The sequence below is a fragment of the Penicillium nucicola genome (assembly GCF_028828085.1).
Source record: "Penicillium nucicola strain IBT 29836 chromosome Unknown utg000002l, whole genome shotgun sequence".
NCBI lineage: Eukaryota > Fungi > Ascomycota > Eurotiomycetes > Eurotiales > Aspergillaceae > Penicillium > Penicillium nucicola.
Genome location: NW_026643126.1, coordinates 2,365,581 through 2,390,714, shown reverse-complemented (window position 1 = coordinate 2,390,714; position 25,134 = coordinate 2,365,581). Strand labels below are relative to the sequence as shown.

Genomic DNA, 25,134 nt, shown 5'->3' with positions numbered 1-25,134 from the left:
TCCCACCGCATCCTTCCACTCGGATCTCGCTCTAGACTGCATGCTGTATGGGGTGACTGCGGGATTTGCCGAATTACGCCCGGCCCTCCTATGCCTTTTAGGTCTGTTCACGGGGGTTGTTCCTGTTGCAGTATATAGACGCGATTGATTGGTTTTTCTTTAAGATCCGCGTTTTGGTTGGAGCTTTGACATGGCATCTCGGCTGTTGCGCCTGTTCAGGTATTGGTTTTCTTGATACTTTTGGAAAAGTTTGGTTGTGTGGTTGGATCTGATAAAAATTCTTGCCGATATCTGTGGTTCGGTGGCTCGGTGGCTCGGTGGCGTCTGCCTGAACACGCCAGAACCTGCATAACCACAAGCCCTGCTCTTGACCCGGCTTTCCGGAATTGTACAAGTATTCTTAAGAGCGTCTGTGGACTTAAAGTTGCGTGTGGCTCGCAGCACGGTAGAATTTTCCACGTGCGCCAAGCCAATGGCCGATTGAGGAAGGATCCGGCCGAGTATACCAAGAAACATAAATGAAGCCGTTACGCTAGGCAGATGGATTTCGGTGGAATCACACTGTAGTCTTCTAGAATACTATCATTACCGTTCTTACTTAATTCACGGGCACTTGACGGCCATCGTGCACCAAATAAAAGAAAAAAAGACATTCATTTCATCATTCAGCACGACGTGATCATAACAAAACGTTCATAAAATCCCTTTAAGTCCAACTAAATTCCTCCATATAGAAGTAATGCCCACCCAAGATCCATCGGTGGTGGCAATTCTCCGAAGAAAAAAATCATAATCATGTCTCATGATAGCCAAGCCAAGAAATGCAATTAAAGTCTGGATCTGAAAGCATTCCGAGATCCCGGCGAAACAGCCGTCGCATCCTGAGTGAGACGACTCATTTCGGAATCATATAGCGGCTCTGTCGAAACCGTCGCCCGAATCCTCTTGCCGAAGTATTCAATCTCCACACCTTCGCCGTCGTTCACGGTACCAGGAAGCCAAGCATAGGCAACAGGCTGGCCAATCGTGTACCCGAATCCAGCACTTGTGACATAGCCGACAGCCTTGTCGTTATAGAAGACAGGTTCCTTGCCCAGGACGATGGAACGACCATCATCGATAGTCAGCGGCCGAAGACGGCGGGTAGGTGTCTGTGTTGAGAGACGCTGTATAGCATCCTTGCCGACGAAGTTGTCGGTTTTCTTCGAGTCGATAGCGTAGGCGACTCCGGCTTCGAAGGGGTTGTGCTCGGTCGTCATATCCGCACCGTAGATCCGATACCCCTTTTCAAGTCGGAGCGAGTTGAAAGCACTACGACCACCAGCGATTAGGCCGTGCAATTTCCCTGCTTGCCAGATCGTGTCCCAGAGTCGCTGGCCGTATTCGGCGCTAGTTTGGATTTCCCAGCCTAGCTCCCCAACGTATGATTTGCGGATAATTGTTACCGGGATACCGGCCAGAATGGTCTTCTTCACGCCGAAATAGGGTAGGCCTTTGTTAGAGAAATCATCTACGCTGATTCCCTCGATGACTTCCCGTGCGCGCGGACCCCAAAGACCAATGCAGCATGTGCTTCCCGTGATATCGCGGACTTGAGCCCATTGGCTGGCGTGCGTGCCTTGGAGGCGCGCCTCTCTTTCTAGATAGGCGAGTTCGGTGGCACTGTTTGCGCCGATTTGGAAAACATCCTCTTGTAGTCTCGATACGAAGATATCGCCGCGAATACCACCGTTGTTATTGAGCAGAAGAGTGTAGGTGACGCTGCCTGGCTTGGCGGTCATGTCACCGGTAGTCAACCGTTGGAGTAATTGAACGGCCCCAGGACCGGAGATCTCAAATCGATGGAAAGAAGTCATATCAAACATGGCAACTGCATTTCGTGTCTTCCACGCCTCGGCTGCAGAAATGGGTGAGTGGAATTGGGCTGACCAAGCGTCTCTGTCGACGGGTTTCCATGATGCCGGGAGAGCCTTGACTAGTTCTTTGTTCGCTTCATACCACCATGGTCTCTCCCATCCACCGGTTTCTAAGAAAAATGCTCCGAGCTCTTGCTGGCGGGCGTGGAAAGGACTGACACGGAGCTTGCGAGGAGACTCACGCGGTTGAAGCGGGTGAAGAATATCATATATCTCAACAAAGTTCTGCTGCGATGTCTCGCTCACATATTCGGGACTGAGCTGAACTTCCTCGAAGCGGGATAGCTCACATTCTGAGACATCAATATCAGAGTGTCCAGTTGTGAGGATCTGAGCCAGAGCTCGGGCGACACCTGCTGAATGGGTGACCCACACCGCTTCAGCTACATAGAAGCCGTCGAGATGGGATGGTTGGCCGAGAATCGGACCTCCATCCGGGGTGAATGAGAATACACCGTTGAAGCCGTCGGCGATCTCGGTTTCTTGAAGCATAGGAAGAAGAGATTGTGTTTCCTTCCAGGCTGGGTCGAAGTCTTCTTTTGTGAATTCGAGACGAGAGGGCATGTTGTGCTCGTCGACGTGCTTTGGAGTGAGGCCCAATGATGAAGCAACAACGGGCATGGGACGGTGTCCGTAATATCCAATACCATACTGTTCACCGTGTTCGCGATAGTAAAGGTCCTGGTCTTGGTGTCGGAGAATTGGAAGAGTAGCATTCATGCCGTTGATCTGGGAGTTTATTTCACGTCCGGCGAGAGCAGGGACAGCGGTTGTCTTCGCATATTGGTGTGCCAGTGGCAATAAAGGAATCTGCACGCCTACCATGGCTCCTAGCTCAACACCCCAGAAACCGGCGCAGGAGACCACGATGTCTGCTGGGATGCTTCCCCTGGAAGTAGTCACTCCAGTCACGCGAGGCCCTGCGCGCTCAATGGCGGTAACTGGTGTGTGTTCAAGGTACTTGACGCCCGCCTTTCTCGTGCGCTCAATGAGGAGCCGTGTGGCACGAGCTGCTAGTGCAAGGCCGTCGCTGGGAATGTGCAATCCTCCCAGCACCATACCGCGGTTTAGATGAGGGTACATTTTGAAGCACTCTTCGGCGCTCACCAGACGAGCCTCGATCCCCCACGCGGAGGCATATCCGAGCTTACGCTTGAGCTCCTCAAGTCTCGCTGGTGTGGTGGCAACCTCAAGCCCACCCACCTGGTTGAAACACTTTTGTCCATCCTGCTCTATCGATAAAAGCTTCTCCACCGTGTAGCGTGCGAGGTGTGTCATGGTTTTTGAGGTATTGGTCTGGAAGACGAGGCCGGGGGCATGTGACGTCGACCCGCCAGGCATGTTCAGCGGGCCCTGCTCGACAACGGTGATATCTGTCCATCCTCTGGAGACCAGTTCATCGGCAAGGTTTGTGCCGACGATGCCGGCACCGATAATGACAACGCGTTGTGAAAGGGACATTCCAAGGTGTATAGATGACAAGTAATATGGTGAGTCAATGGAGCGGGCGAAGCTTTCTATTTGTATACCTTGGATAAAAGCACCGTCTGTACCTTGTTAACTCCCCGCACCCCACAGAAGCGATACGGTGATATCGTCAAACTGATAATGAGGCCATGCCCCGCACGGGTTCCGGTGATATAAGGCCGAGCAGCTCTGTCATGGCCCTCTCACAGTTCCGAGTTCCTATTTCCCGGAATGGGATTGGAGAGGCAGTCTATTGCTCCACGTTCATGGGCGATAATTGAGCTACTCTGAGCAATCATGATCGACTTGGAGGCTCCGTTAAGAGCTCATTCGTTGACTATGGATAAGATTTCCTTTTTTGGTGCTCTGTTCGGGGCCCAGGTTGGTACCGAATGTAAGTATGAGGGGCAGTAGTATAGGTGACTTCATGGGATTGAGACATGGTCCAATGAGAACTGGTCCGTCCAGTACCTCCATCTGTTCCGATCAGCTGTTTATGCTGGTTACGGGCTGGTTGAAGGGATATTCAGGCCGCAAGGCAGCAACTACCGATATGGACCTACCACGTGATCGGCATTGAGCCGAGATCCGAGAGCCAATCGATTCCAGGATGTATGTAGAGTAGTAGACAGAGACAAAACGTATGGGAAAATAGATACGGCATGTGCTGGTGAAGAACTGGTTCAAGATAGTCAACAGATATTCTCACTATCGATATACCAACAGTGCTCCTATGTGAATGATATCTAAGGGGTCCATTTTCTCCAGTGGTTGAAACCCCTATGAACAGGATTAATCGATGACTGAGTAATTGGAAACATGTTCATGCTAGAGGAGCTATTTCGACTGAAATATCATAAAATACTCAGAATACTATGAGGACCTCCAAGTCAGCTGGAGAATAGGCCTTGGCGCCATCCATGTCCGTTTCAGAGTGGCAGAGTATAAACGGGAGACCCATAAATAGGTGGAGACTGAATATCAACAGTCTACAAAAGAAGCTTGACAGTAAAATCGGTCGATTCCATTGGCAGCACATTCCAACATCGTAGTCAGATATGGTGCAATCGCTATTCTACGGCGTGTGATTGGCCAGGATCAAATTAAACTGCAAGGGTTCACGCGATGGCTGTGGAGTCAACTAAAGATCTATAAACAGAGAAGAATCTCTTACTTGTCATTCAATGCCAGTATATCTCTGCACGATAGACCCAAATCATGGCTCAACAGTCAACACAACCCCAGATGGAGAGCGGGGCCTTGACGTTCGGCTGGGGCCGATCCGTGGGGAAAACAAGAATCTCCTTGACGCTTGACCGCGACTTCCTACAATTCAGACATCTCTCCTGCAATGCAATGCCATCGTCCATCCCTTGCCTCAATTCACCATGACCGAAACCTCTTCGAACAACTTCGTTCCTGGAGAACCGCCGAATGCAGTTTTGACCGACTCCCGCCCGATATCCGCTCGTCGCGACGATCGGGAGGCGTTGGAGCTTCACCAAATCCAAACGCACGAAGACAATCAACTGGACTACTCTGACCCCTCGGCTTCATCTGGAGATGAGTATCGGGTGACGACCTCACGTCGTACGACTTCTCGCGTCAGCGCTCATGGAGGTGAAGCTGGCAAGAGTCTGTGGAGTCAGATCAAGCGGTTCTGGGGCCGGCATGTTATTTTGACCGTTGCCCAAAAGAGCAATCGTGATCATTTTGGTTAGTATCCCTACTTCAATTCCTGGTAGCCTGTCTATTTGGGAGACAGTCGGCCTCGATTCCTTGATCGCTTTGTAGATGTGGTCTTTCCACGTCTCCCGATCTGTCACATTCCCATGACCTCGCAAAGAATGAAACATGACTGACTTCCTCCTAGCTCTGGAACGAACCTTTCTGGCCTATATTCGTACATCCACTGTTATTGCGATGCAGGGTGTGCTTATCGCTCAACTGTTCCGCCTGCAACGGCCCAACACTGAAGTTCATCGCTTATCATTCCACTCGGTTGGCATTCCACTCTCGGTCGCTTGCCACTTTGTTGCTGTGTTGGTTGCCTTGATCGGCGCTTTTCGATTTTGGAGACAACAAAATGCTATTTCCCGGGGTAAAGTGCATGCAGGTGGGTGGGAGATGAATTCGGTAGGAATCTTTCTTTTCATAGTAAGTTTGATCGTATAATAACCTTGTAAAGCTTGAAGCTGATACTAATCTTTCATGGCTAGATTATTCTTACGACATTAGTCTTATCTGTCATTATTCTGATCCAGATTGACATGCAATCTACGGCTTGGTTCAATCGAATATTGCGATTCTAATATCTATTAGCAAAATAATTTCAACACCACCATGCCTGCATCTAAAAGTGAGGCAAATGTTCATCAAAAGCTTACAGGCTGCTAGTTCCAGTAGTCTCTTCTTTACTTATCTTTTTATTTCAAACATTCCAATCATATTGTGTAAAGGTTCACATTGATGAGCCTGATGATGTCTTAATACCATACATCCCTTCATCGCATTCAACTCAGCAACCTATCTATTCTCCTAGCCTCTCTTTCTGCATCAAAAGCCCCAACTTGCACCCCATCCCAAACCCCCTCATCAGCGGGCACCAAATCCACAGTCTCGGCACAGGCAAGCAAAGCAGGATAAAACTTCGTAATCAAAGACCTCACCGCAACCCTCAAGACCCCAGAATAAGGAACCTCCCCATCATCTCCACTCCCATCCAGTCCAAGCATGACATCAACAGCCTTCACAAAAGCAAGCCCGTCCGCAGACCCAGACCCAGACCCAACAACAGATCGCATACACTCCCCATCAACAAAAAGACACATACGTGTATGCAATCCAGGCGCAAGCCTATCCTCAGGATCATCCTCCTCCATATCCTCCGCGCAAAGGCGATAAGCAAACGCAACACGCTCGGCGGACTCATTCGCCAACGAATCATCATCTACAATCTTCATAAAGACACAATCTGCCACGCGCGCGAACCCAGATTCAGCTGGTGCATCTTCGATCCCGGCGTCTAGGACTTCGTTGAACTTTTCTAGGAATTCGTTCCACAGGTCTTCGTTGCTGTAGTCGGTGCGGAACATTATGAAGCCGACGTCTGTCCAGTTTTCGGCTTCGATTGTTTCTACTAGGGTTTGGAGGTTCTCCAGGGTAAGGTCTTGGGTTGCATGTTGAGTTGTGGGTTCTGTGTCCTGTTCTGGCTCTGGCTCTGGGGTTGGGGATGGTGGTTGGATGGGTGCTGCCCCGCGCGCGATGCGCTTTTCGTTGATTCGGGCGAGGTTTTGCGCGCTGATTATTTTTGTCTCTGCAGCGCGGCGATCCATTAGTTTTTGGAGTTCCTGGATTGGTCTGTTAGTATTTTGTTGGTTGGGGGGAGGGCGCAGGCCAAAATTGAGGTGCTAGGATCCAGCTTTAACCGGGCGTACCTCGTCTGATAGGGCGGCAGTGTCGGCATCTCTGTTGTTCTGATATGTTTCGTCTGTCCAGCCAGGTGGGAGATAACTCAAAATGTCATTGTTGGACATTATGTTTCTAACAAGTGCTGTGAAAAGAAAAGGAAAGAAGAGCTAGTGAGATGAAAGAAGTGGGCGGTTACTTGTAAATTCAGCCACCCGAGACATATATTTCTGGGAGATGCCTGCAACATTTCCAACAGCCACAAAGGACAACTAATCTCCGATTGTCTCGCCTAAAATTACTAGTGATACCATGACTCACAACTAAATGAATCATCACCAACCCCTCTTCTGATGACTATGAAGATGAGCCCCTGCAGCAGTAGGCCAAGCCCGCGCTCGCACCGGTGCCGAACTAGATCCCCCAGCATCCCCGTTAATGCAATACGCATCATCAAGCCTCAAATTCGAACAATCATCCAGTAATTCAGGATTCCACAGTTGAAGCTGGGCCATGGTAATTCCATACACAGCCTCGATCAGCGCGCAGTAGTCGCCAGACTTTACAACGTACCACTAAATCTGTACTTAGCATGAACCCAAGGTAAGTTAATTGACAACGTGAGCTCACCTCGTAGCAATTCTCAGTTGCGCCCGTGGATGTCGGCGCCGGGGCTGTCACGTATGTGGAGGTTGTTGTAGTTGATGTCGCGTTCCAGTCTGACGTAGGGAGGACGCAGTAGTATAGTCCTGGGACGAGATTGGTGCATCCGTCGTCAATGGATGGGTTAATCTGTTGGAACAAGGTAGCTGTGATTGTGAAATTGAGAGCGATGAGCTGGCAGTAATCGCCGTCGTTGACTTGGTAGTATCTAATGATTTCTTTTAGTACAGGAACATCTGATACGCAGGATAACGGGGTGTTGGGTCTTACTTTCCACATGATGTTGTTGTATCATGAGCTACTGATCCAGGTGCAGCGACAGTCTCAGTTGCATAAATGCCAGTCTTGGTGGCGGTTGCGCCAGCGATCGTGGTGCCTGTCCAGACAGGGCCAGGCTGCTGGATACAGAGTTGATCGCCTGCTAGAAGGTTGGAACATCCGGCATTAATGAACGAATTCCACGAGAGAAGTTGGATTAGTGTGATATCATTGGCATTCACAATGGCCATGCAGGTATCCCCGGACTGGATTGTGTACAGTTCACAAGTATCCGGTAGGCAGAGCGTTTGTCCGACTATGAAACTGTCAACTTGGAGGGTCCCGAGTCTCATGTGCGCTACAGATTTACTCACTCCAAAGATCAGAACAGGTCGGGAGGATGTTGTTGATCGCGATCAGAGATCCACGAGGAACACCCTGGCTCGAGGCAATTTTTCCACAATCATCACCAGACACGACCGTGTATGTCTTGCCTGAAGCACACTTGGCCGTGTCATACCCCGCTGGTGCATACCCAGGCAGGTCTGTTTGGTTGCTAGCCACTGGCTGTACCTCTGTTGGGAAGGACACGCCGCAGGTTGCCTGGATGGCCGCCCATTCACTGGCTATGACACTGTCATAATTGCTGAACGGCGTCGACTGGATAGTCTGCCCCAGTAGAAGGAGACATTCTGAGCATACTATCGAGCTCGTCAGTCCTGCCATGGAAGTATCACTATCTGGAACGGTCAGATTGGCGAGGACATCTGCTCAACGTTAGCCGAAGATCAAGTTTCGAGCTTAGTTCTCAACCCTACTTTGGCAGTAATTTCCAGCTGAATCCTTGAAACATGAGATATTGTATTGAGCCCAGATCTGATCACCATAAAACGTCGCCGGCGTATTATCCCATGGCTGGGGACTGCTTGCGCAGGCGCTCTCGACATCGGCGTGGTAGGTTGCTAGGGACTGGCCACAAGCAGAGGTACACATTATGTCGCGCACCGATGGGTCAAGGTAGGCGAAATCATCGCTCATGATTTGAGCTCGCAAGTACGGATCGCAAGTCACAGTCTCTTCCATCGCAGTGATGCACGCCTGCGAAAGAGTTCCTGCCAGAGCAACATTACTGCTATTGGCAATTAGACCCGCCTCAAAGACGACTAGATCAGCTCGTGCATATCCAAGAAGAGTCAGGGACAAGAAGAGAACTGAGAGTCTGTCCAACATGAATTGCATGGCCATTGTAAATCTCGTTCTGATCAATGTCATAGAAGCGAGGGAAAGAAATCTATGGGATGAGAGGCGACCTTCAATACTCTGCCCTCCATTTACCGACAAGATATGATCATTTGCCTTCAAATGCCCCTACTGCCGAGCGGGGCTCAGCTAGTCGCACCTGCATCCGCTAGTGCTTCATTGCAACAAGCCTCAGGGGCGAAGAACCCTAAATAGGCTAAGGAGAGGAAGCTAATGCGGCTGACTGCAGAGGTGGAAATTATGCACGACAAAATCTTAAACACCGATAGATCACTAACCGAGCACTAAAACTCATCCGATCAAGGTGGGTTACATTGTCCTTTGGAGGACCCTTGTTTATCTCGTCCGACGCCTCCGAAGCAATCACCAGTTTCCACTTCCAGATCGCCAAGATGCTTTCTCTCACGGAGCATGCCCTCTTTGGTGTTATCACTTGACGGCGATGGAGCCGTGGCTACTGCATGAGGTGCAGTATGTGTAAATTGCATCGGAGTAGAGCGGTTGACTCGAGTCAGTCGACAATGAAAAGGGTCCCTCGCTCTTCCCGGTGATTCTGGACGAGGAAGTATTCTTCAACTGTTTGAAAATCGCGAAGATGAAGATCGCAGCTGCTTTTGCGCTGCTTTTCGTCTCGGTTTTGGGGCTGAGCTCGCAAGATCCTGATTCTTTGGAGGATTATACCTGGTACGTGCCTCATTATGTAGAGGATGGTTCCTTGGTAGCGACTAACTTGACTTAGCTCTCCAACAAAGCCATGCAAACTTGGATGTTGTAGCAGTTCGGGTGTGTGTGGAATGGGCCCTGACTTTTGCGGTGACAGCTGTATCTCCGAGTGTGATGCGAAAAGGTGAGAGCCCTTCACCCATTGGCTACCGTATTAAATCTGATCTCTTACAGTGAATGTGACCCTGGATGGGGGACGCAGTGGTCTGGGAGCGAGAAGTGTCCTCTCAATGTCTGCTGTAGCAAGTTTGGTTTCTGTGGTACGACTGCAGAGTTCTGCGGTGATAATAAAGTTACAGAGCCATCATGCTCAGGAAACAGGTCAGTGAACCCAACGTTTGGCTAAAAGAAGATTTCTGACAAAATCAGTTCCAACAAGCGATCTATTGGTACGTGGAGTTGGCTACCTAGTTGATACTTCTACTAAACCACTCAGGATATTACGAAGGATGGTCGATTACTCGGGCCTGCCATGGCAGTAAGTTCTATTCAACTTCATGACATGTTGCGATTCCCACTAAATAGAACCAAGTGACACCGGAACAGCTCCCTGTCGGCGCGTACACTCACTTGAACTTTGCATTTGCGTTCATAGACCCAGTGTCGTTCCAAGTTGCCCCGATGAGCGAGGCAGATGTTGAGCTGTATCCCCGTCTGACTGGACTAAAGGCCGCAAACCCAGGTCTTCAGGTTTGGATCTCTATCGGAGGTTGGTCTATGAATGACCCAGATCAGTCCACTGCCACCACGTTCTCTGATCTGGCTGCATCTACAACTGCCCAGTCTGCTTTCTTCAGCTCTTTGCTGTCATTCATGCAGACATATGGCTTTGATGGTGTTGATATTGATTGGGAGTATCCCGTAGCACCTGAAAGATCTGGCAGACCAGCAGATTATCAGAATTATGTTTCATTCTTGAAAAACCTTCGCTCGGCTCTGGGTGGAAGTGGTCACAACTATGGAGTGACAATCACTCTTCCTTCGAGCTATTGGTAAGTATATTCTGGCTATATATTCATCACTATGCTTACCGATAACTAGGTACCTGCAGAACTTTGACATCGTGTCATTGGCGAGTGTTGTAGACTGGTTTAATGTCATGACCTATGATCTTCATGGCACATGGGATTCTACGGACAAGTTCATTGGACCTGTTGTCAATGCACACACCAATCTTACGGAAATCAATTTGACCATGGATCTATTCTGGAGAAACAGCGTAAGTATACCATCCTCTTGTTTCATCGTGTATAGCTAATTATCTTTTTCAGATTGACCCTGACAAAATTGTGATGGGCTTGGGATTCTATGGACGGAGTTTCACACTCACAGATCCAAGTTGTACCTCACCGGGCTGTCCATTCAGCGGCGGTGGCAATCCTGGAGCATGCTCAGCTAGTGCAGGAGTATGATCTGAAAGATTCCATTCTTTAAGCTAATATGCTAACAATGATTCCAAATAGACCCTCATGTACTCTGAGATCCAAGATCTTATAGCTGCAGGTGCAACGCCCACACTCGACAGCGTTGCAGGAGTCAAACAGATCGTCTGGGACACAAATCAATGGGTATCATACGACGATTCAGAGACCTTGAAGATCAAAACAGACTATGCAAATGGTAAGTGCCTCGGAGGGACAATGGTGTGGGCAGTCTCGACCGACGACGTAGCAGGCACAGCCGCGCAAGCCTACATGAAGAACAATGGCTTGTCCCAGTTAAGTCTTTTCGGCGGCGGAGCGAGCACCAAACAGGAAGACGTTCTGTCTACCTGCATTTGGGGTGAATGTGGAAAAGACTGTCCTGCCAACTCCAGCCCTGCCCAACGCAGTGATGGTAAGAACCGTGGTAACGCGGGTATCTACACTGGATGTCCAAAAGACCAGACCCGTAACTATTGCTGTCCTAAGGACCAGGAAATGCCCACATGCGAATGGCGTGGATCGGCCCCTTTCTGTAAAGGTCAGTGTCATGAGGGTGAAGTTCAGGTGTCATCGGACACTAGCGCTACAGGAGAACTCTGCTGGACTGGGCATAAAGTGTTGTGCTGTACATCGACAAAGTCGGATGCTGGTATTAGCCAGTGCAGTGAGTATCGCCGTCAAGGTCCCAGAGTTTACTTTGATGTAGTGAATGCTAACTACGACACAGAGTGGGAAGGATCAGCACCATTTTGTGGAAAGAATGGCCGTGTTGGACAACACTATGGATGCGATGAATCCGATCGTTATGAGGAGACATTTGATAATGTCGGTGCAGGCGGAGAATCCTATTGCTACTCGGGATATAAGTCATTCTGCTGCACCAGTCCTCCTCCCTTCACTGGATGTGGATGGTAGGCTCATATCTTCTTCACTTGGAAGTACTACGACTGATTGGTCTTTCAGGACTTCAAAAGAGCAACCATGGCTTCATCCGTTTACTTGCCCTACTGGCTGTCCAGCCGGCAAGCAGGTCAGTAACACTGCAAATAATATCATTGGTAGTGAAGACTGACTGTTCAAAGATCATTGCCCAAGATCCGTCTCAAACCAGCTTCTGCTCCACTGGGTCAGCTTTCTACTGTTGTGATGCACCTCTAGAAGATGTGGCAAGTATACCACGCCAAATTTAATAGTTCTGAACTAACAATATCAGCCTGACGATGACAGCGATCTCAACTTCTGCGAGAGCACAGATGGAGACTACGTCCTTAGTATCTCCGCAGGTGAAGGCAACTATGACGAGGACGGTAACCCAGCAGATATTTTAGAGCTTTGGTGGTAAGAAATCCTCTCAACACGTTTGAATGATGAGTTCTCACAGACCATAGGTATGAGGAAGACGTATTCATTGTCCCCAACGATGCTTCCCCAGATGACATGAAGCGCGGACTCAGCGTTATTCAAGAATTGGCCAGTCTGCGAGTCGACCGTCGCTGGGACCGTTCACACGGCTTGAACAACCACACACTTCCACAAGTCTGCCTTTCACCAGATGACTGCTTCTATGCCCTTGAGCCTGAGCTTCCCGAGGTTGAGGCTTTGCTCAGTGAAGTGCGACTCTCATGGGAGTATGCTGGTACCTTCCGTCACAATCCATATGCCGAACCTTCAAGCATCGTGCCTCGCGCACGCACATCAGTTGTCAAGTTGCCGAACAACAAACGAACTAAATTTTTGGCTTCAACGTACTATACTGTCGCAGATTTGGCAGGCAGAGGAAGAAAGTTCTGGGCAAATGGTGGTGGCAAGGTGGCTAAGATTTGCATTAAGAATGCTGCTGCTTTTCAAGCAAGACAATTGGCCCGTAAGTTCTTTTGGTGTAGGTTGTGTGAAACCCTGGATTTCTGACTCGATACATAGGCAAATATGTCTCGGAGCATGTCACTGAGCTCCAGACTCCGGCTCAGTTTGCACAATCAATGATTGACAGTAAATATCCAGACGGAACGGCTCTAACTGGCGTTACAAGCGGATATAACTGGGAAGACGGTCAGTGAACTTCTTTCTGCATAATATCTATTCTGACATTATACTTACAATTGATTTAGTCTTCGGCGACAACGGCTATGTTCATTGGACGTGGGCAAACCTTGGTGTTGCAATGCCAGCAGGTTTAGTGGGCGACACGCCTATTGAGTAAATCCCCCATCTAACTTGTGTTATTACGAGTTACGCATTAAAACTAACTCAATCAGTGCAATCTACCACGCACTTGGTAGCAGAGGATCTAATGCAGACTACGATAACATGATGATCTGTGATGCTCAGACCAACTCGTTGAAGACATCGGTAGAGATACTTGCTCAGTCACTCCGTCAATTGCGCTAACTTATCCCATAGATGTGGGCTATCCATACAAACATTATCAGTGATAAGCGATGGAACGCAGCAGCTCCATCAACGAGACTCGGGTTTTTGAATAACCTCGACCAGTCTCTGGTACCGGTAAGCAGGGTTTGACGCAACTCCATTAAGCTAATAGCTGACCAATATGTTTGATAGTATATGAACTCACCTGATGTAAGAGATAGCCTTGTTACTGAGACTATATAAATGATCCGAGGAAATCCCCTGCTAACAAAATCGAATAGGCACAAGCCGCTTTGAAACACGCCTACGACGTACAGCAACAGATCTTCAAAGCCCTAGACACCGCTGCTCAAACCAACTCCAAGATGACTGGGCCCGGTGCATCCATTTCTTTTGCCTCTTTGCACAAGACCTGGTATGAACGGTTCTTTGAGGAGTTGAATGACAATCTTCAAACGTTCATTCAAGCCAAGGTCGATAAGGAGGTCACTCTGTGGACAGGTGGCAGTGGAGCATATGGACTTTACAAGAGTGCACAGAGGAACGCAGTAGTTGCAAGTAAGTCTTTTGGATTCTCCTGCTTGCTTTTGCATTTTACACCAGCATACTAACCCATGGTTTATAGATCTCAAGGGAAGATCGACTGCTGTTAGCACGTTGGTTGTTCTTACGGCATGGATCACTTGATAGTCATGCCTTGAAATAAATTCGTAGAGTTCCTTGGATAGGACTTCATCATAGAAATGCCACTCTGATGAATATTTTCTTCTTTTCATTGTGCCGATGAATTTATTGATGCCTCAGGCAGTGAAAGCAGCTGATGAGTAAACAACGATGAAGATGCCGAGGTTCGTTCCAAGAGAACTGTTTAATTTCATTCGCCAGGGGCCATTTGATTCTTCCCAACGATCCACTTGCTTTGAAGAGATTGGCGCATATGATCAGTTCCCAACCATATGGCTTCCCAGCCAATCTTGCTGGTTCCCCGGTCGTATTCCCGCAACGGGCCAGCCACCGATGGAGTTTTTTTTAAAAAGGGATTTGGTTTATAAGTAGAAAAGTAGCACTGGAACTATTTAACTGTCAAGACTACGCCTCAATTAAGATCTCCTAAACAAAGTCCCAGCATCTCCACTATATCTGCACGATGGGTCCCCGACCAATCCCTTTCCCAGGCTTCACCCCGATATCTGATCGAGTATACCTGCGCAATGGCAACGAGAAGAGCAAACCAGTGCCTGCAGATGAGCCCACAACAATCATCATCTCCGGCTGGGGCGACGGCATGCCCAAGCATGTCACCAAGTATTCCGACGGCTTCCATGAACTCTTCCCATCCTCCCGGATCATCGTAATCCTATCCGGGACTCTTCAAGCCTCAAACCAACAAGAAGAAGCCAGAATCCAAGCGATGATGCCAGTCGTCGACACCCTCTTCCCGACACCCACGGGAAGTGGCGGTGAGGACGAGCGCGTTCTCATCCATGCCATGTCTAACACGGGCGCGATCTTCGCCGCGGCCGCTGTTGTCGGATACCAGCGCCGACACGGCACCGACAAGACTTTCCCCCACAAGCTCTTGATTTGTGACTCGACTCCGGGAAGTCTGGACTTTGCTTCTCAGGTTGGGCGTTGGTCCCACGCGATGGCCGTTGGCACGGCGAAATTCTTCCCCTGGCCCGCTATCATCACCCAGGGACTGTGGTATATCTTCCTGTGGGCGAATTGGGCCTGGGAGCGTCTGCGTGGCTCGGAGCCGTCGGGTGTTTGGGCGAACCGCGTGATGAATGATAAGAGCATCACGTCGACCGATTCTCACAGGTTGTATCTGTATTCCAAGGAAGATGAAATTATTGGATGGAAGGATCTGGAGGAGAATGTTGCTGGTGTGAAGGCGTTGGGCTGGCCGGTTGATCTGGAGATGTTTGAGGGTTCATCGCATGTTGGCCATATGAGAATGCATCCTGAGCAGTACTGGAGCAAGGTTCTCGGCGCTTGGAAACGGGCCGTGGCCGATCAATAATGTGCTGAGGCATTGGATATTACACCGGGCATATTGGGAGTTTTTAGTTTAGACCATACAGTATATAATACCTTCATTTAGAAAGCATAAATTCCGGTCAGTCTTGGCTTTTCTTGATCGTTACTGCTTGTCTGTTGCCACTTTCTACTCGTTACCTAAATCTCCTAAGAACGCCTCCAAGTCTTATAAATTGGTTAAAGATGCTCAACACTGATTTTTATATACGCTGATCACTTGCTTGGTCCCTGAAATACTGGCGCTAGAGCTCTAGTCTCTGTTAGTGCATGTCCTTATTCTCCGAGGCGGCTTGTCACATATCAACTCCATCACGCCCATGATTTAGACATAAACTAATTCGACTGTGACTCACTATAAATCATATCTCTCTCCTCATAACGACGCAATAAACTCTTATACAGTTCATCGGATTGATCTTGAATTCTCTCACGAAACATCAAATACAATTTGTCAATTTGATACTTAACCAACAATCTGCCAGTCTGCTACTAAAACAAATAGCATGCCGCACCTCATGCCAATACACCACACCACCATCAAAATCACTCCAGATCATCCTCATGGAAAACCAAAGCGCGAACCTCAATACTCTCCCTTCCAGGCTCATTCTCCGTCTCCGGATTAACAAAAGCAGTATGAGGCACACGCCGAGCCCGTCCATCGGTCTTCGAGTCAAAGCACTTGATCAAAGTCACCAGATCAGGAGTCTGCCCATAGCGGTAGTACCACTTGATCTCAGGATCCGGCTTGACGGTATACGTCTCGCCCTCGCGATTAGGGTATATCAGCTTAACGGGGACGAGGTCACTATCCGGAACGGAGTTTGCGTCTGCGACGGCCAGCGGGTCTTTCAGGATCGTCTTGATTGGACGCCAGACGTTGATAATCTGGTATCGGCCCTTGAGAAGCTCGGGGGCGTCTTCGGGGAGGTGGAAGGGGACTCTGCTTTTGGCGGCGGTGTAGGACTGGTCGATATGGACGCGCTGGACTGGACCGCGGAGCTTGGCCCCGCGGCTGTTGTCGTTGGATGCGCGGCGGATGGTGTGGTCGAAGATGAAGATGCGGGAGGCGCCAGTGCTGGGGGAGTCAGTTGGGGCTTGGGATTGGGATTTGGGGGTCTGTTTGCGTACGCGTCTTTGAGTAGTTGCTCGGTCTCGGGGTAATACTCTTGCTTGATCTTCTCGTTGTCTAGGAAGTCTTTCTCTTGGCTTTCGTGGTAGTATAGCTGGAATCCGTGGCCATCCAGCGTATAGTCCAGTTCATGGCCACTGATGTCGTGGATGGTAGCGGGGAGAGTAGTCACCGGTCTGTCATAAGTCTCGGGTCTATCGGCGTATGTTGGTGCCGGGGGTGAGCCGTCTTCGTTCTCTTTCAGAAAGTTCAGCGTGGTCTGGACATGGTGAGGCTTCTCGGTAACAGGGATTTGAGGCTTCTCAGTAAGCGAGGCCCCGTGAGAGCCAGGAAGTTGAACAGCGGCGGAGGCCATATTGAATGCTTAAAATGCGAATTATGTGGATGATATCTGGGATGTGATTGCAACGGAGATTCTGATGGTTATATAGTACAGTTTGCGGGGGTGAAGTCCATTTGTCAGAACAGCACGCAATATTCGTATGACATGGAGAAATGCTGATAAATAGGCGGTTTGATGGTCTGCAAAGGATCCATGTGATCGTATCATTATTAATAGTGGTTGTCTGGTGGAATTCATAATCCCGGAGGATTATTCGATGATATCCACAGACTCCATACGAGGGAGCTTGGTTCGAATGATACCCTATTTTCCTCATTCGGCTCTGCTATGAGACCATTTCTAGGTGTTTAATTCATAAAGACGAGACTCATTCGAGGTTATGTTGTGTGAACTCAAACTGTCTGCGTTGCATGTGTTTCATCCTACTATAGAACTTACGAGGCATGCACATCCACCCGGAATGACCAACGCAGAAACTCAGAAACTCAGAAACAGAGACCCTACATGTCAAGGTCTCAGTAGAACTCGATTCCAATGACTTAAGGCTGCTAGCAGCGGAAGATTTGGACATACAAATGTAGTAATCAAGCTTCGCAGTGCTAGCTGACCGATTTGGAACCTAATGGATACGCTTCAACACCAGTAATGAAATGTGTAAACCGAATTATAAACTCAAGAAAGGAAAGAAAAAACGTATGTATCATTAAGGTACAGCAAAAGACAAGCAATGACGAGTATCAGGAGGGAATCATTTGTGCGATGCGGTCTTCAAATCGTACAGTTGCCCTATGGCTCACGCCGCAAACAGGCCTTTTGTCGATTGGCTTGAAACAATTCTTGCAAAAGGATAATCAGACAAAGGAAGGAAACCAAAAAAGATTGCATCATACACCGACGACACCAGAAAAAAACGCAAAGAAACGGAAACGCAATCGCGAAATGAGCAGCTCAGAACGAAAATGCAAAAGGAAAACAGAGACATTCAGCACGTAAATAAAAGGCATAGACAACTCAACATCATGGACAAAAGAAGTGAACGGTTGGCGTGTGCGATCATAAACTCAGGCTCAAGGACTAGAACATGAGAGAGCGAGTTTTCTGTCGACGTGCATCGGCACTGCCCATCTCCGGTTGAGAATACGTATGTTTGTGCCGAGAACGAGGAGGCTGGGACGCCGGCGCCCCAGATCCTGCAGAAGAAGGCGGACCTGTCATCGCACTGGTCCTGTTCCGAGAAGGCGATGAGGGTGCTACTGGAATACTGCTGCTGGGCCGAGATACCCCGCTGCTAGGTCGGGAATTTTCTTGCTTGGCCATCATGCTGCGCTCACGCTTGAGCACAAGGTCGGCCCAGGGCTTGATTGCCCCATTTCCGGAGGTGGATCCCTTCCCAACGGCCTCGGACATGACTCGGAGCCAGCCTTCTTTGTCTGCGGCGCTGTCGGCGTAGAAGTCAATCACTTCACCATTTCCGAAGCGGATCCGGAAACCTTCTTCAACAAACATATAGCCATCTTCTTCCTCGGCAAAGGCAGACTTTCGTCGACCCCCATTCCTGGTGCTAGTCTCTTTCTGGAGGAGGGAAGACCGGTCATCAATGAGCTTGGAGGCCTTGGCAAGGTTGATAGTGGCTCGAGGCTGGCGCGTTGTTTCATGGTACGCTGTCAACTTAGAACCCTGAAGCTTGAAGAAGCGACGGCGCCAGAACTATTTTCAGTTAGTTGGGGTTCAATGGTGAATGGAGAAACAAAACTTACTGGGCAATCGCCACCTTGTTGGGACAGGAAACCTTCCCAGGACCGAGCTGCAACGCTCTCTGCGTCTCGCATTTCCCGAATGCAAGCATTCATACTCTTCGGCATGTCCTCATCCTTGCTACCCTTCGGCTTGGGCACAAAGAGGAGTTGCACTTCCAATTTACCAATCTTGTATGGTGGTCGGCGCTGAGCGTTAACGCTAGTAGCACTTTTCTTACTCTTAATACTGCTGATTTGATCTTCAACGGCCCATTCATTGAAGCAAGCCACGTCAACAATGTGAGGACGGCCAAAGGCTTCTTGTTCATGGTCGCTGAGGGCAACATAAGCGCGGCCGAAGCTACCATCACGAGCAACCAGGTTGCGAAGACGATCGTAAACAGGAGCATTGACATCTTTGGCTTTCTGCTGCTGAGATTGCATTTGCTGCTTCATGTCGAGCTCCTTGCGACGACGAGGAGAAGCAAACACCCGGCTGAGGGCGGAGGCTTTTTGACGTGATGGGGATGCCGTTGGCTCAGGTGTGTGGAACTTGTCTTCGTCAATCTTCATCTGCAAAGTCAACTGGAACTCAAGGTCGTTCTGAACGATAAGCTCGAACTCCTGTCCGATAGGAGCTGTCTTGCCCATCTCCAGCCAAGACGTAGTGACACAGTGTAGCCCGTTATCCAAGGTGAGGGCAAAGTATGAACGTTCACCTATCAATGTTGTTAGTCTAAGGGACCTTCGTCATGGATGTCAACAAGGGTCTCACCTCGCGGAAGAGGCATGTCTAAGTACTTGAGCCCAACAACCTTCACGAACAGGCGACCACGCTCTTCACCATCTTCGAATGGCTCAGTGGGGATGGGTTCATTTTCTTCAATGGTGGCAGGAGCTTCTTGGACGTTACTAGCCTGACCTGGAAGGGGGGAACCGGGCCCACGCCAGGAACTGGCTTCTTCTTCGGAATCCCAGTGGGGGGCTTGATGCTGGAACGTCGAGCTGATCCATTCCAAGGCTCGGTGGTCCAAGTTTGCTGGCTAGGCTTGCGGGGAGAAGAACCAGCAGACCTCGTACCACGCGTGTCCTGCGGGGTCTCTTGGAGAGAAGGCATAGGTTCTTCCTCGTTTCGGCTGCTAGCAATGATGACTTTGGTATTTTGTCTCATGAGATAACCTCGCTGTACGGGGAAGCAAGAGTTAGTTGGGTTGAAACGAGATCCTCGGGTAACAGAATCTTGGGGGTAGTCCTGGGAAGGAGCAAGACGGGGAATTGGGGTAAGTGCGTGGAACGCTACCTTTTGGGATTCGATAACACGATCAAACTCCTTGTTCAATCCGGAGCCAAGGCTTTCTTCTTGGATGCTGAACGGGATGTCCAATTGCATGAGGCTGCTTTGGCGTTGATTGAAATCCATAGGAAGAGCCAATTTGGGCGGCGAATCAGTATCCTTGCTTGCATGATCAGAGGAATCCGACTCGTGCGAAGTCTGCTTGGTCAGTGGGGGAACTGGGGGAATGTGTTGACCACTGATTTTACGGCGGGTGGCGGCCATAGACTGCATATCAGCCGGGGTCAATGAGGGCCGGGTCTTGAGGCCAGCACCAGGAGCCCTGATGGTGGCCACAGGCTCTGGGACAGCCTCATCCGAGGAGCTCTCTATATCCTCCTCGCGCTCCTCATGATCCTCTTCCGGGTGCTGCTCTTCTTCACTCTCTTGCTCGTATTCCTCGTCATCCTCAATGGGGTGGCGAATCACGGAGTCTGGAGTTGAAGGCTCTGAGGCTTGGTCATCGTGCATCTCAGGGGTGACGGGACGCCCAAGAGATTGCCGGATTGAAGCCATATCCAAGTGCTGGTTTTCGGAGAGAGTTTCTCGTTCTTGCTCAAGATTTTTTTCGGCAGTTTGGATAGATTGTTCAGGAATGGCCTTCTCCTCAGCAGTCGGGGTGCTTTGGCCAGAACCCTGACTATTATTTTCGTTGTGGGCGCGGTCAGCCGCTTCTGCGGCGGAGCGGAGGGAGTAGTTGCTGTCCTCGTCGTACTTGGCTCGCTGCTCGTGGGAAGACAGACTGTTGTCTGACGAGCTCTGGTAGTAACCTGAGATAGAGTACATGTCCTCGTCGTTCTCCTCCTGCTTGATGATCACGCTTGAGGAGTCATCATCATCATCAGTTTCCAATGATGGAATGGGGACATCGGGGTCATAATTTTCGTAATTTCGAGGACTAGAATCGATTTGAGAAGATGCGTCAAAGCTATCGTCGTCATCGTAGTTATCGCCCTTGCGCATGTCTCGCAGGATTGAGTCACGCGAAATTCGGGGAGGCGAGAAAAAGTTCTCCTTAGGGTCTTCTTCTTCCTCATCATCATCCGTTTTCGATGCAGGCTCCGGTGCAGTGACCATTTTCTCCTGCGGCTTTTCGGTATTCTCAGCATGGTCTTCGTGGGTCTCGTTGTTTTCTTGTTTCTCATGCAGCATCATAAGGCGAAGCCGATCCTCCAGGGACACAGCATTGCCGATATCAGACTTGTTATGTGAAGCAGCGGCCGGGGGTGCAGGAAGGTTTCTTTGGCCATTGCTTCCAAGTTCAAATGCGGCACCCAATTTCCCAGGTGAAGAGGGCCGCGCAACTGAAAGGCGGTTGACGGATGGCAGGGGTGGGAGGGGGCGACGCTCGCCATTGGAGTCCAAAGATTCAACACGCTTGTGAGCGGATGTGTCTCTCTCACGAGAGACTTCTCGGTCCTCGGTGTTGCGGCTCTCAACATGCTCGGTGAACACATCACCCTCGTCGTCCGTGCTAGAGCTCATGAATCGCCAGTCCTCCGGCAATACTACAGGAGTCTTTTCAATGTCTTCTAGCGAGGCATCGAAGCTATCATCACGCTCAAAAGAGGATTCGTGGTCAAAGCTGACATCACAATCCTCTTCCTCCGACTCATAACTGTTTTCCCGAGATTCAGATGCAATTGAAGATGGGTCGGGTGTTGTCATGACATATTCATTGATTTGAGGGGGGGCATGATCAAATGTGACACTCTTGGCGTGGCGATGCCCAGCGCTGCCATATTCGGACCAGATATCATTTTGAGGATCAAATCCTTTGCCATATCGACTCCCCTTCGAGAGGGACGATTTGCTTGGGGATGCTTGATCTTTGCTTGGGGAATGTGGTCGAGGGATGTAGTTGTCATCTTCATCCTCGAACTGGGACTTGGCGACGTCCACCTGGCTGTCACGTTGCGGTGAGTGTTCGCGTGCCAGTGGCCTCTGAGGGACAGCGACCGCGGCTGGGTCATACTCTGTGCCACCTTCCAGGAACATGCTATGGTTCTTCACCTTCGAGACACGCTTCAAATTCTCAAGCGATGGGCGTCTGGTTGGGAAATATGATCCCTCTGGGTCGTATGGCTTTGTGTTTTCACCCCCCTTGGAGAAAGACGACGGGGACTCGCGGCCTTTCCAAAACAGACGCGGCGAGGCTTTGCTGTTCAGAGAGGAGACGTCGTAGGAGGGCGATTCGCCGTTAGGCATCTAATATGATAGTTAGCATATTAAAACACGCGACATCAACATCGCGAAGTACCTTGGTAACTTGGTTCCAGCTTGGCGAGTTGCGCCTCTGGGCCATGGGACTCACTTCGGAAAGCGGCCGCTGGCCAGATCCGTTACCCATACTGACTGTGGGTGGGTATCAGGTGTGTTATCGTAATAGAATACCAAGACAGATATCTGAGATGTGTCAGTGCTTGTTCATTACGTCCAGATCGGCGAGTGGGTTCGCGACTGATGACAAAGGGCAAGGCTCAACCGCGCCAGGACAGGTACCATACCTTGGTTAATAGATACCAGAAGTCGTGTGGGACTTTGTTAGCCCTGATACATTCGCTGGTAAAGCGTAAAGTCGTGTCGATCGTAGCAGGAATGCTGCTTCAAAGGGCCAAAACAAACTCGAATTGAGTGTCCACAATGGTTAAGGCGAAAAAGGGGATAACGAAGGGATACAAACGTTGACTGAAATGAACCAAGAGAGCCAGGCAATAGAAAAAAAACAAAGAAAGAGGTGAAGAAGAGAAGCGAAACCTGATATGTCTGACTCTATTGAAGTGGATTGTTACCCCAAGCAGAGAGTGTTGTCGCGGCAGTCGCTCGGGCAACCGCGGGGCCCAAGCAAGCTGAAACGGCTGACTCAGCCCGATTACGTCAGGTCTGTGATCTGCGCTAGGCTCGGAAGGGGATAGCGTATTAGATCACCGCAAAAAAACATTTGATCCGGTTCTGGCCTCTTCGTCACTGAGTCTTTGGGGTTTCGAGTTCATTGCTAGTTTTTCGACAGAATGCCTTTGCCAGTACCATCTTCGATATGTTTGGCATGCCAAACCAGAGCCACTCTCCTCCCATCCATTGTGTCGACATTATGGCAAACCACGCGAGGTATGGCCTCTGTTCGAGTGCGTCGCAAGGCTGCTCGTATGGCCCTCTCGCCCAACGTCTCTAGGCAATCAATGCCTCCGTCTGACAAGCCCCGTTCGACTCGATCACGCGCCGGGCCTTTTGCTTCGATGAATCAGACGGTAGCCCGGATTCGGGACACGCCGCGATCACGATCGCAGGCGGCCCTCAAACGTTCAGGGGAGGAGGGCAAGGTAGAGAAGAAGGACAGCCCGCTGTACAAGGCGTTGAAGATGCAAACAATGCTATCACCTATCAATTACGGCAAGCGCGCTGCCGTCAAAGCCAAGCTTGCCAATCTCGACAGTTTCGACCACTTCCCTCTCCTTCCAGCAGTGCGGCAATCGATCTTTGTTCAGGCTCTGCCTGGTCTCACCGATATCCAACCTACCCCTATTCAACGACTCGCGATTCCCGAGCTTCTTAAAGAAGAGCCTAGGAAAAGGAGGCACGCAAAGAAGGCGGATGAAGAAGAGTACACGTACGACCAGTTCCTCTTGGCGGCAGAGACTGGCTCAGGCAAGACTCTCGCGTACATGCTCCCAGTTGTCGATGCTATCAAGCGTGCTGAGGCACGTGAAGCGGAGGAAGACAAGATCATTGAAGAACAAAAGGCAATTGAGCGGGAGGAGAGAATGAAGAACAAGACGTTCGACCTAGAGCCCGAGGAGCCGCCTATGACGAATGCCGCTCGTCCCCGTGCCATCATCCTTGTCCCAACTTCTGAGCTGGTATCTCAAGTCGGTGCCAAACTTAAGGAATTGGCTCATGCGGTTAAGTACCGCCCCGGTGCCATCGCAGCAACCTTCACCCCTCGTCGAATTAAGAATGCCATCTTCAACCCCGCTGGCGTCGATATCCTTGTTTCAACCCCTCATCTCCTTGGATCCGTTGCGAAAACGAATCCCAATATCCTCAGCCGAGTCACTCACCTCGTTCTCGACGAAGCCGATTCTCTGATGGACAAGTCATTCATCCCAACAACCACCGAGATCATCTCCAAGGTCACACCATCCCTCAAGAAACTGATCCTTTGCTCGGCCACTATTCCCCGCAGTCTCGACAATCAGCTGCGCAAGCGCTACCCTGATATCAAACGACTCACAACTCCCAACCTTCACGCTGTTCCTCGTCGTGTCCAGCTTGGTGTCGTAGACATTGAAAAAGAGCCGTACCGCGGTAACCGAGATCTTGCGTGTGCCGATGTCATCTGGTCCATCGGAAAGGCAGGCGAGAGATCCGACCAAACCGAGACATGGGGACCCCTTAACGCATACATGGACCCAAAGGTCAAGAAGATCATCGTATTCGTCAACCAGCGCGAGGAGGCAGATGACGTCGCTCAATTCCTACGCACAAAGGGTATTGACGCCGTTTCTCTGTCTCGTGACACCGACTCCCGAAAGCAAGAACAAACCCTTGCCGAGTTCACCGAAGTCAAGCTCCCTCCAACCGCCGAGGAGATCATGCTCCAGAAGAAGAGCGCCCGTGCTTCCAAGAGCATTCCCTTCGAGCTTCCTGATCGCAAAGAGCCCATCCGCAAACTTGCCGATACCAAGGTTCTCGTGACCACGGACATTGCCTCCCGTGGTATCGACACCCTCGCTGTGAAGACGGTTGTGCTGTACCACGTGCCCCACACTACCATCGACTTCATTCACAGACTGGGTCGTCTCGGCCGAATGGGTAAGCGTGGTCGTGGTGTCGTCTTGGTCGGCAAGAAGGACCGCAAGGACGTTGTCCGCGAAGTCCGCGAGGGTATGTACCGCGGACAGGCACTGATCTAGATGCACCTTTGCATATATGTCTATGTCTATCTCATTGTATAAATTTTGTATCATACGCGGCGTATATTAAGGTTTTGATTCTTGGGATCTGGAAAACGGTTATACCCATTGTCATTGTCATTGCAATAGTCATTGGATCATTGGCACT

At 50.0% G+C, this 25,134-nt stretch overlaps 10 protein-coding genes across 10 annotated transcripts; 5 read left to right on the top strand and 5 right to left on the bottom strand.

The window, feature by feature from the left end:
- Positions 1-827: 827 nt before the first annotated feature.
- Positions 828-3,377, bottom strand: N7511_002676 (GcvT family protein; the record flags this gene model as incomplete). The annotated part of the gene is made up of 1 exon (XM_057125101.1): positions 828-3,377. One exon carries the CDS (start codon positions 3,375-3,377, stop codon positions 828-830), a length of 2,550 nt encoding a protein of 849 aa, XP_056987260.1.
- Positions 3,378-3,722: 345 nt separating this feature from the next.
- On the top strand, positions 3,723-3,963 carry N7511_002675 (uncharacterized protein; the record flags this gene model as incomplete). The annotated part of the gene is made up of 2 exons (XM_057125100.1): positions 3,723-3,777; positions 3,803-3,963. 2 exons carry the CDS (start codon positions 3,723-3,725, stop codon positions 3,961-3,963), a joined length of 216 nt encoding a protein of 71 aa, XP_056987259.1.
- Positions 3,964-4,771: 808 nt separating this feature from the next.
- Positions 4,772-5,695, top strand: N7511_002674 (YidH family protein; the record flags this gene model as incomplete). Its single annotated transcript, XM_057125099.1, has 3 exons — positions 4,772-5,099; positions 5,257-5,540; positions 5,603-5,695. 3 exons carry the CDS (start codon positions 4,772-4,774, stop codon positions 5,693-5,695), a joined length of 705 nt encoding a protein of 234 aa, XP_056987258.1.
- A 201-nt stretch (positions 5,696-5,896) lies between these two features.
- On the bottom strand, positions 5,897-6,919 carry N7511_002673 (uncharacterized protein; the record flags this gene model as incomplete). The annotated part of the gene is made up of 2 exons (XM_057125098.1): positions 5,897-6,733; positions 6,821-6,919. 2 exons carry the CDS (start codon positions 6,917-6,919, stop codon positions 5,897-5,899), a joined length of 936 nt encoding a protein of 311 aa, XP_056987257.1.
- An 801-nt stretch (positions 6,920-7,720) lies between these two features.
- Positions 7,721-8,957, bottom strand: N7511_002672 (uncharacterized protein; the record flags this gene model as incomplete). The annotated part of the gene is made up of 3 exons (XM_057125097.1): positions 7,721-8,028; positions 8,087-8,479; positions 8,531-8,957. 3 exons carry the CDS (start codon positions 8,955-8,957, stop codon positions 7,721-7,723), a joined length of 1,128 nt encoding a protein of 375 aa, XP_056987256.1.
- A 610-nt stretch (positions 8,958-9,567) lies between these two features.
- N7511_002671 (glycoside hydrolase family 18 protein) lies at positions 9,568-14,176 on the top strand (the record flags this gene model as incomplete). Its single annotated transcript, XM_057125096.1, has 17 exons — positions 9,568-9,656; positions 9,725-9,819; positions 9,870-10,016; positions 10,132-10,173; positions 10,228-10,687; positions 10,737-10,914; positions 10,967-11,101; positions 11,159-12,030; positions 12,083-12,149; positions 12,333-12,457; positions 12,508-12,983; positions 13,040-13,168; positions 13,228-13,315; positions 13,375-13,468; positions 13,520-13,624; positions 13,771-14,047; positions 14,115-14,176. The coding sequence occupies 17 exons, from the start codon at positions 9,568-9,570 to the stop codon at positions 14,174-14,176; spliced, it is 3,441 nt and encodes a 1,146-aa protein (XP_056987255.1).
- A 460-nt stretch (positions 14,177-14,636) lies between these two features.
- On the top strand, positions 14,637-15,512 carry N7511_002670 (TMEM53 family protein; the record flags this gene model as incomplete). Its single annotated transcript, XM_057125095.1, has 1 exon — positions 14,637-15,512. The coding sequence occupies one exon, from the start codon at positions 14,637-14,639 to the stop codon at positions 15,510-15,512; it is 876 nt and encodes a 291-aa protein (XP_056987254.1).
- Positions 15,513-16,072: 560 nt separating this feature from the next.
- Positions 16,073-17,016, bottom strand: N7511_002669 (uncharacterized protein; the record flags this gene model as incomplete). The annotated part of the gene is made up of 2 exons (XM_057125094.1): positions 16,073-16,607; positions 16,661-17,016. The coding sequence occupies 2 exons, from the start codon at positions 17,014-17,016 to the stop codon at positions 16,073-16,075; spliced, it is 891 nt and encodes a 296-aa protein (XP_056987253.1).
- Positions 17,017-18,078: 1,062 nt separating this feature from the next.
- Positions 18,079-22,423, bottom strand: bud4 (uncharacterized protein; the record flags this gene model as incomplete). The annotated part of the gene is made up of 4 exons (XM_057125093.1): positions 18,079-18,711; positions 18,762-19,459; positions 19,566-22,281; positions 22,334-22,423. The coding sequence occupies 4 exons, from the start codon at positions 22,421-22,423 to the stop codon at positions 18,079-18,081; spliced, it is 4,137 nt and encodes a 1,378-aa protein (XP_056987252.1).
- Positions 22,424-23,084: 661 nt separating this feature from the next.
- Positions 23,085-24,986, top strand: mrh4 (ATP-dependent RNA helicase MRH4; the record flags this gene model as incomplete). Its single annotated transcript, XM_057125092.1, has 1 exon — positions 23,085-24,986. The coding sequence occupies one exon, from the start codon at positions 23,085-23,087 to the stop codon at positions 24,984-24,986; it is 1,902 nt and encodes a 633-aa protein (XP_056987251.1).
- Between the last annotated feature and the right edge of the window lie 148 nt (positions 24,987-25,134).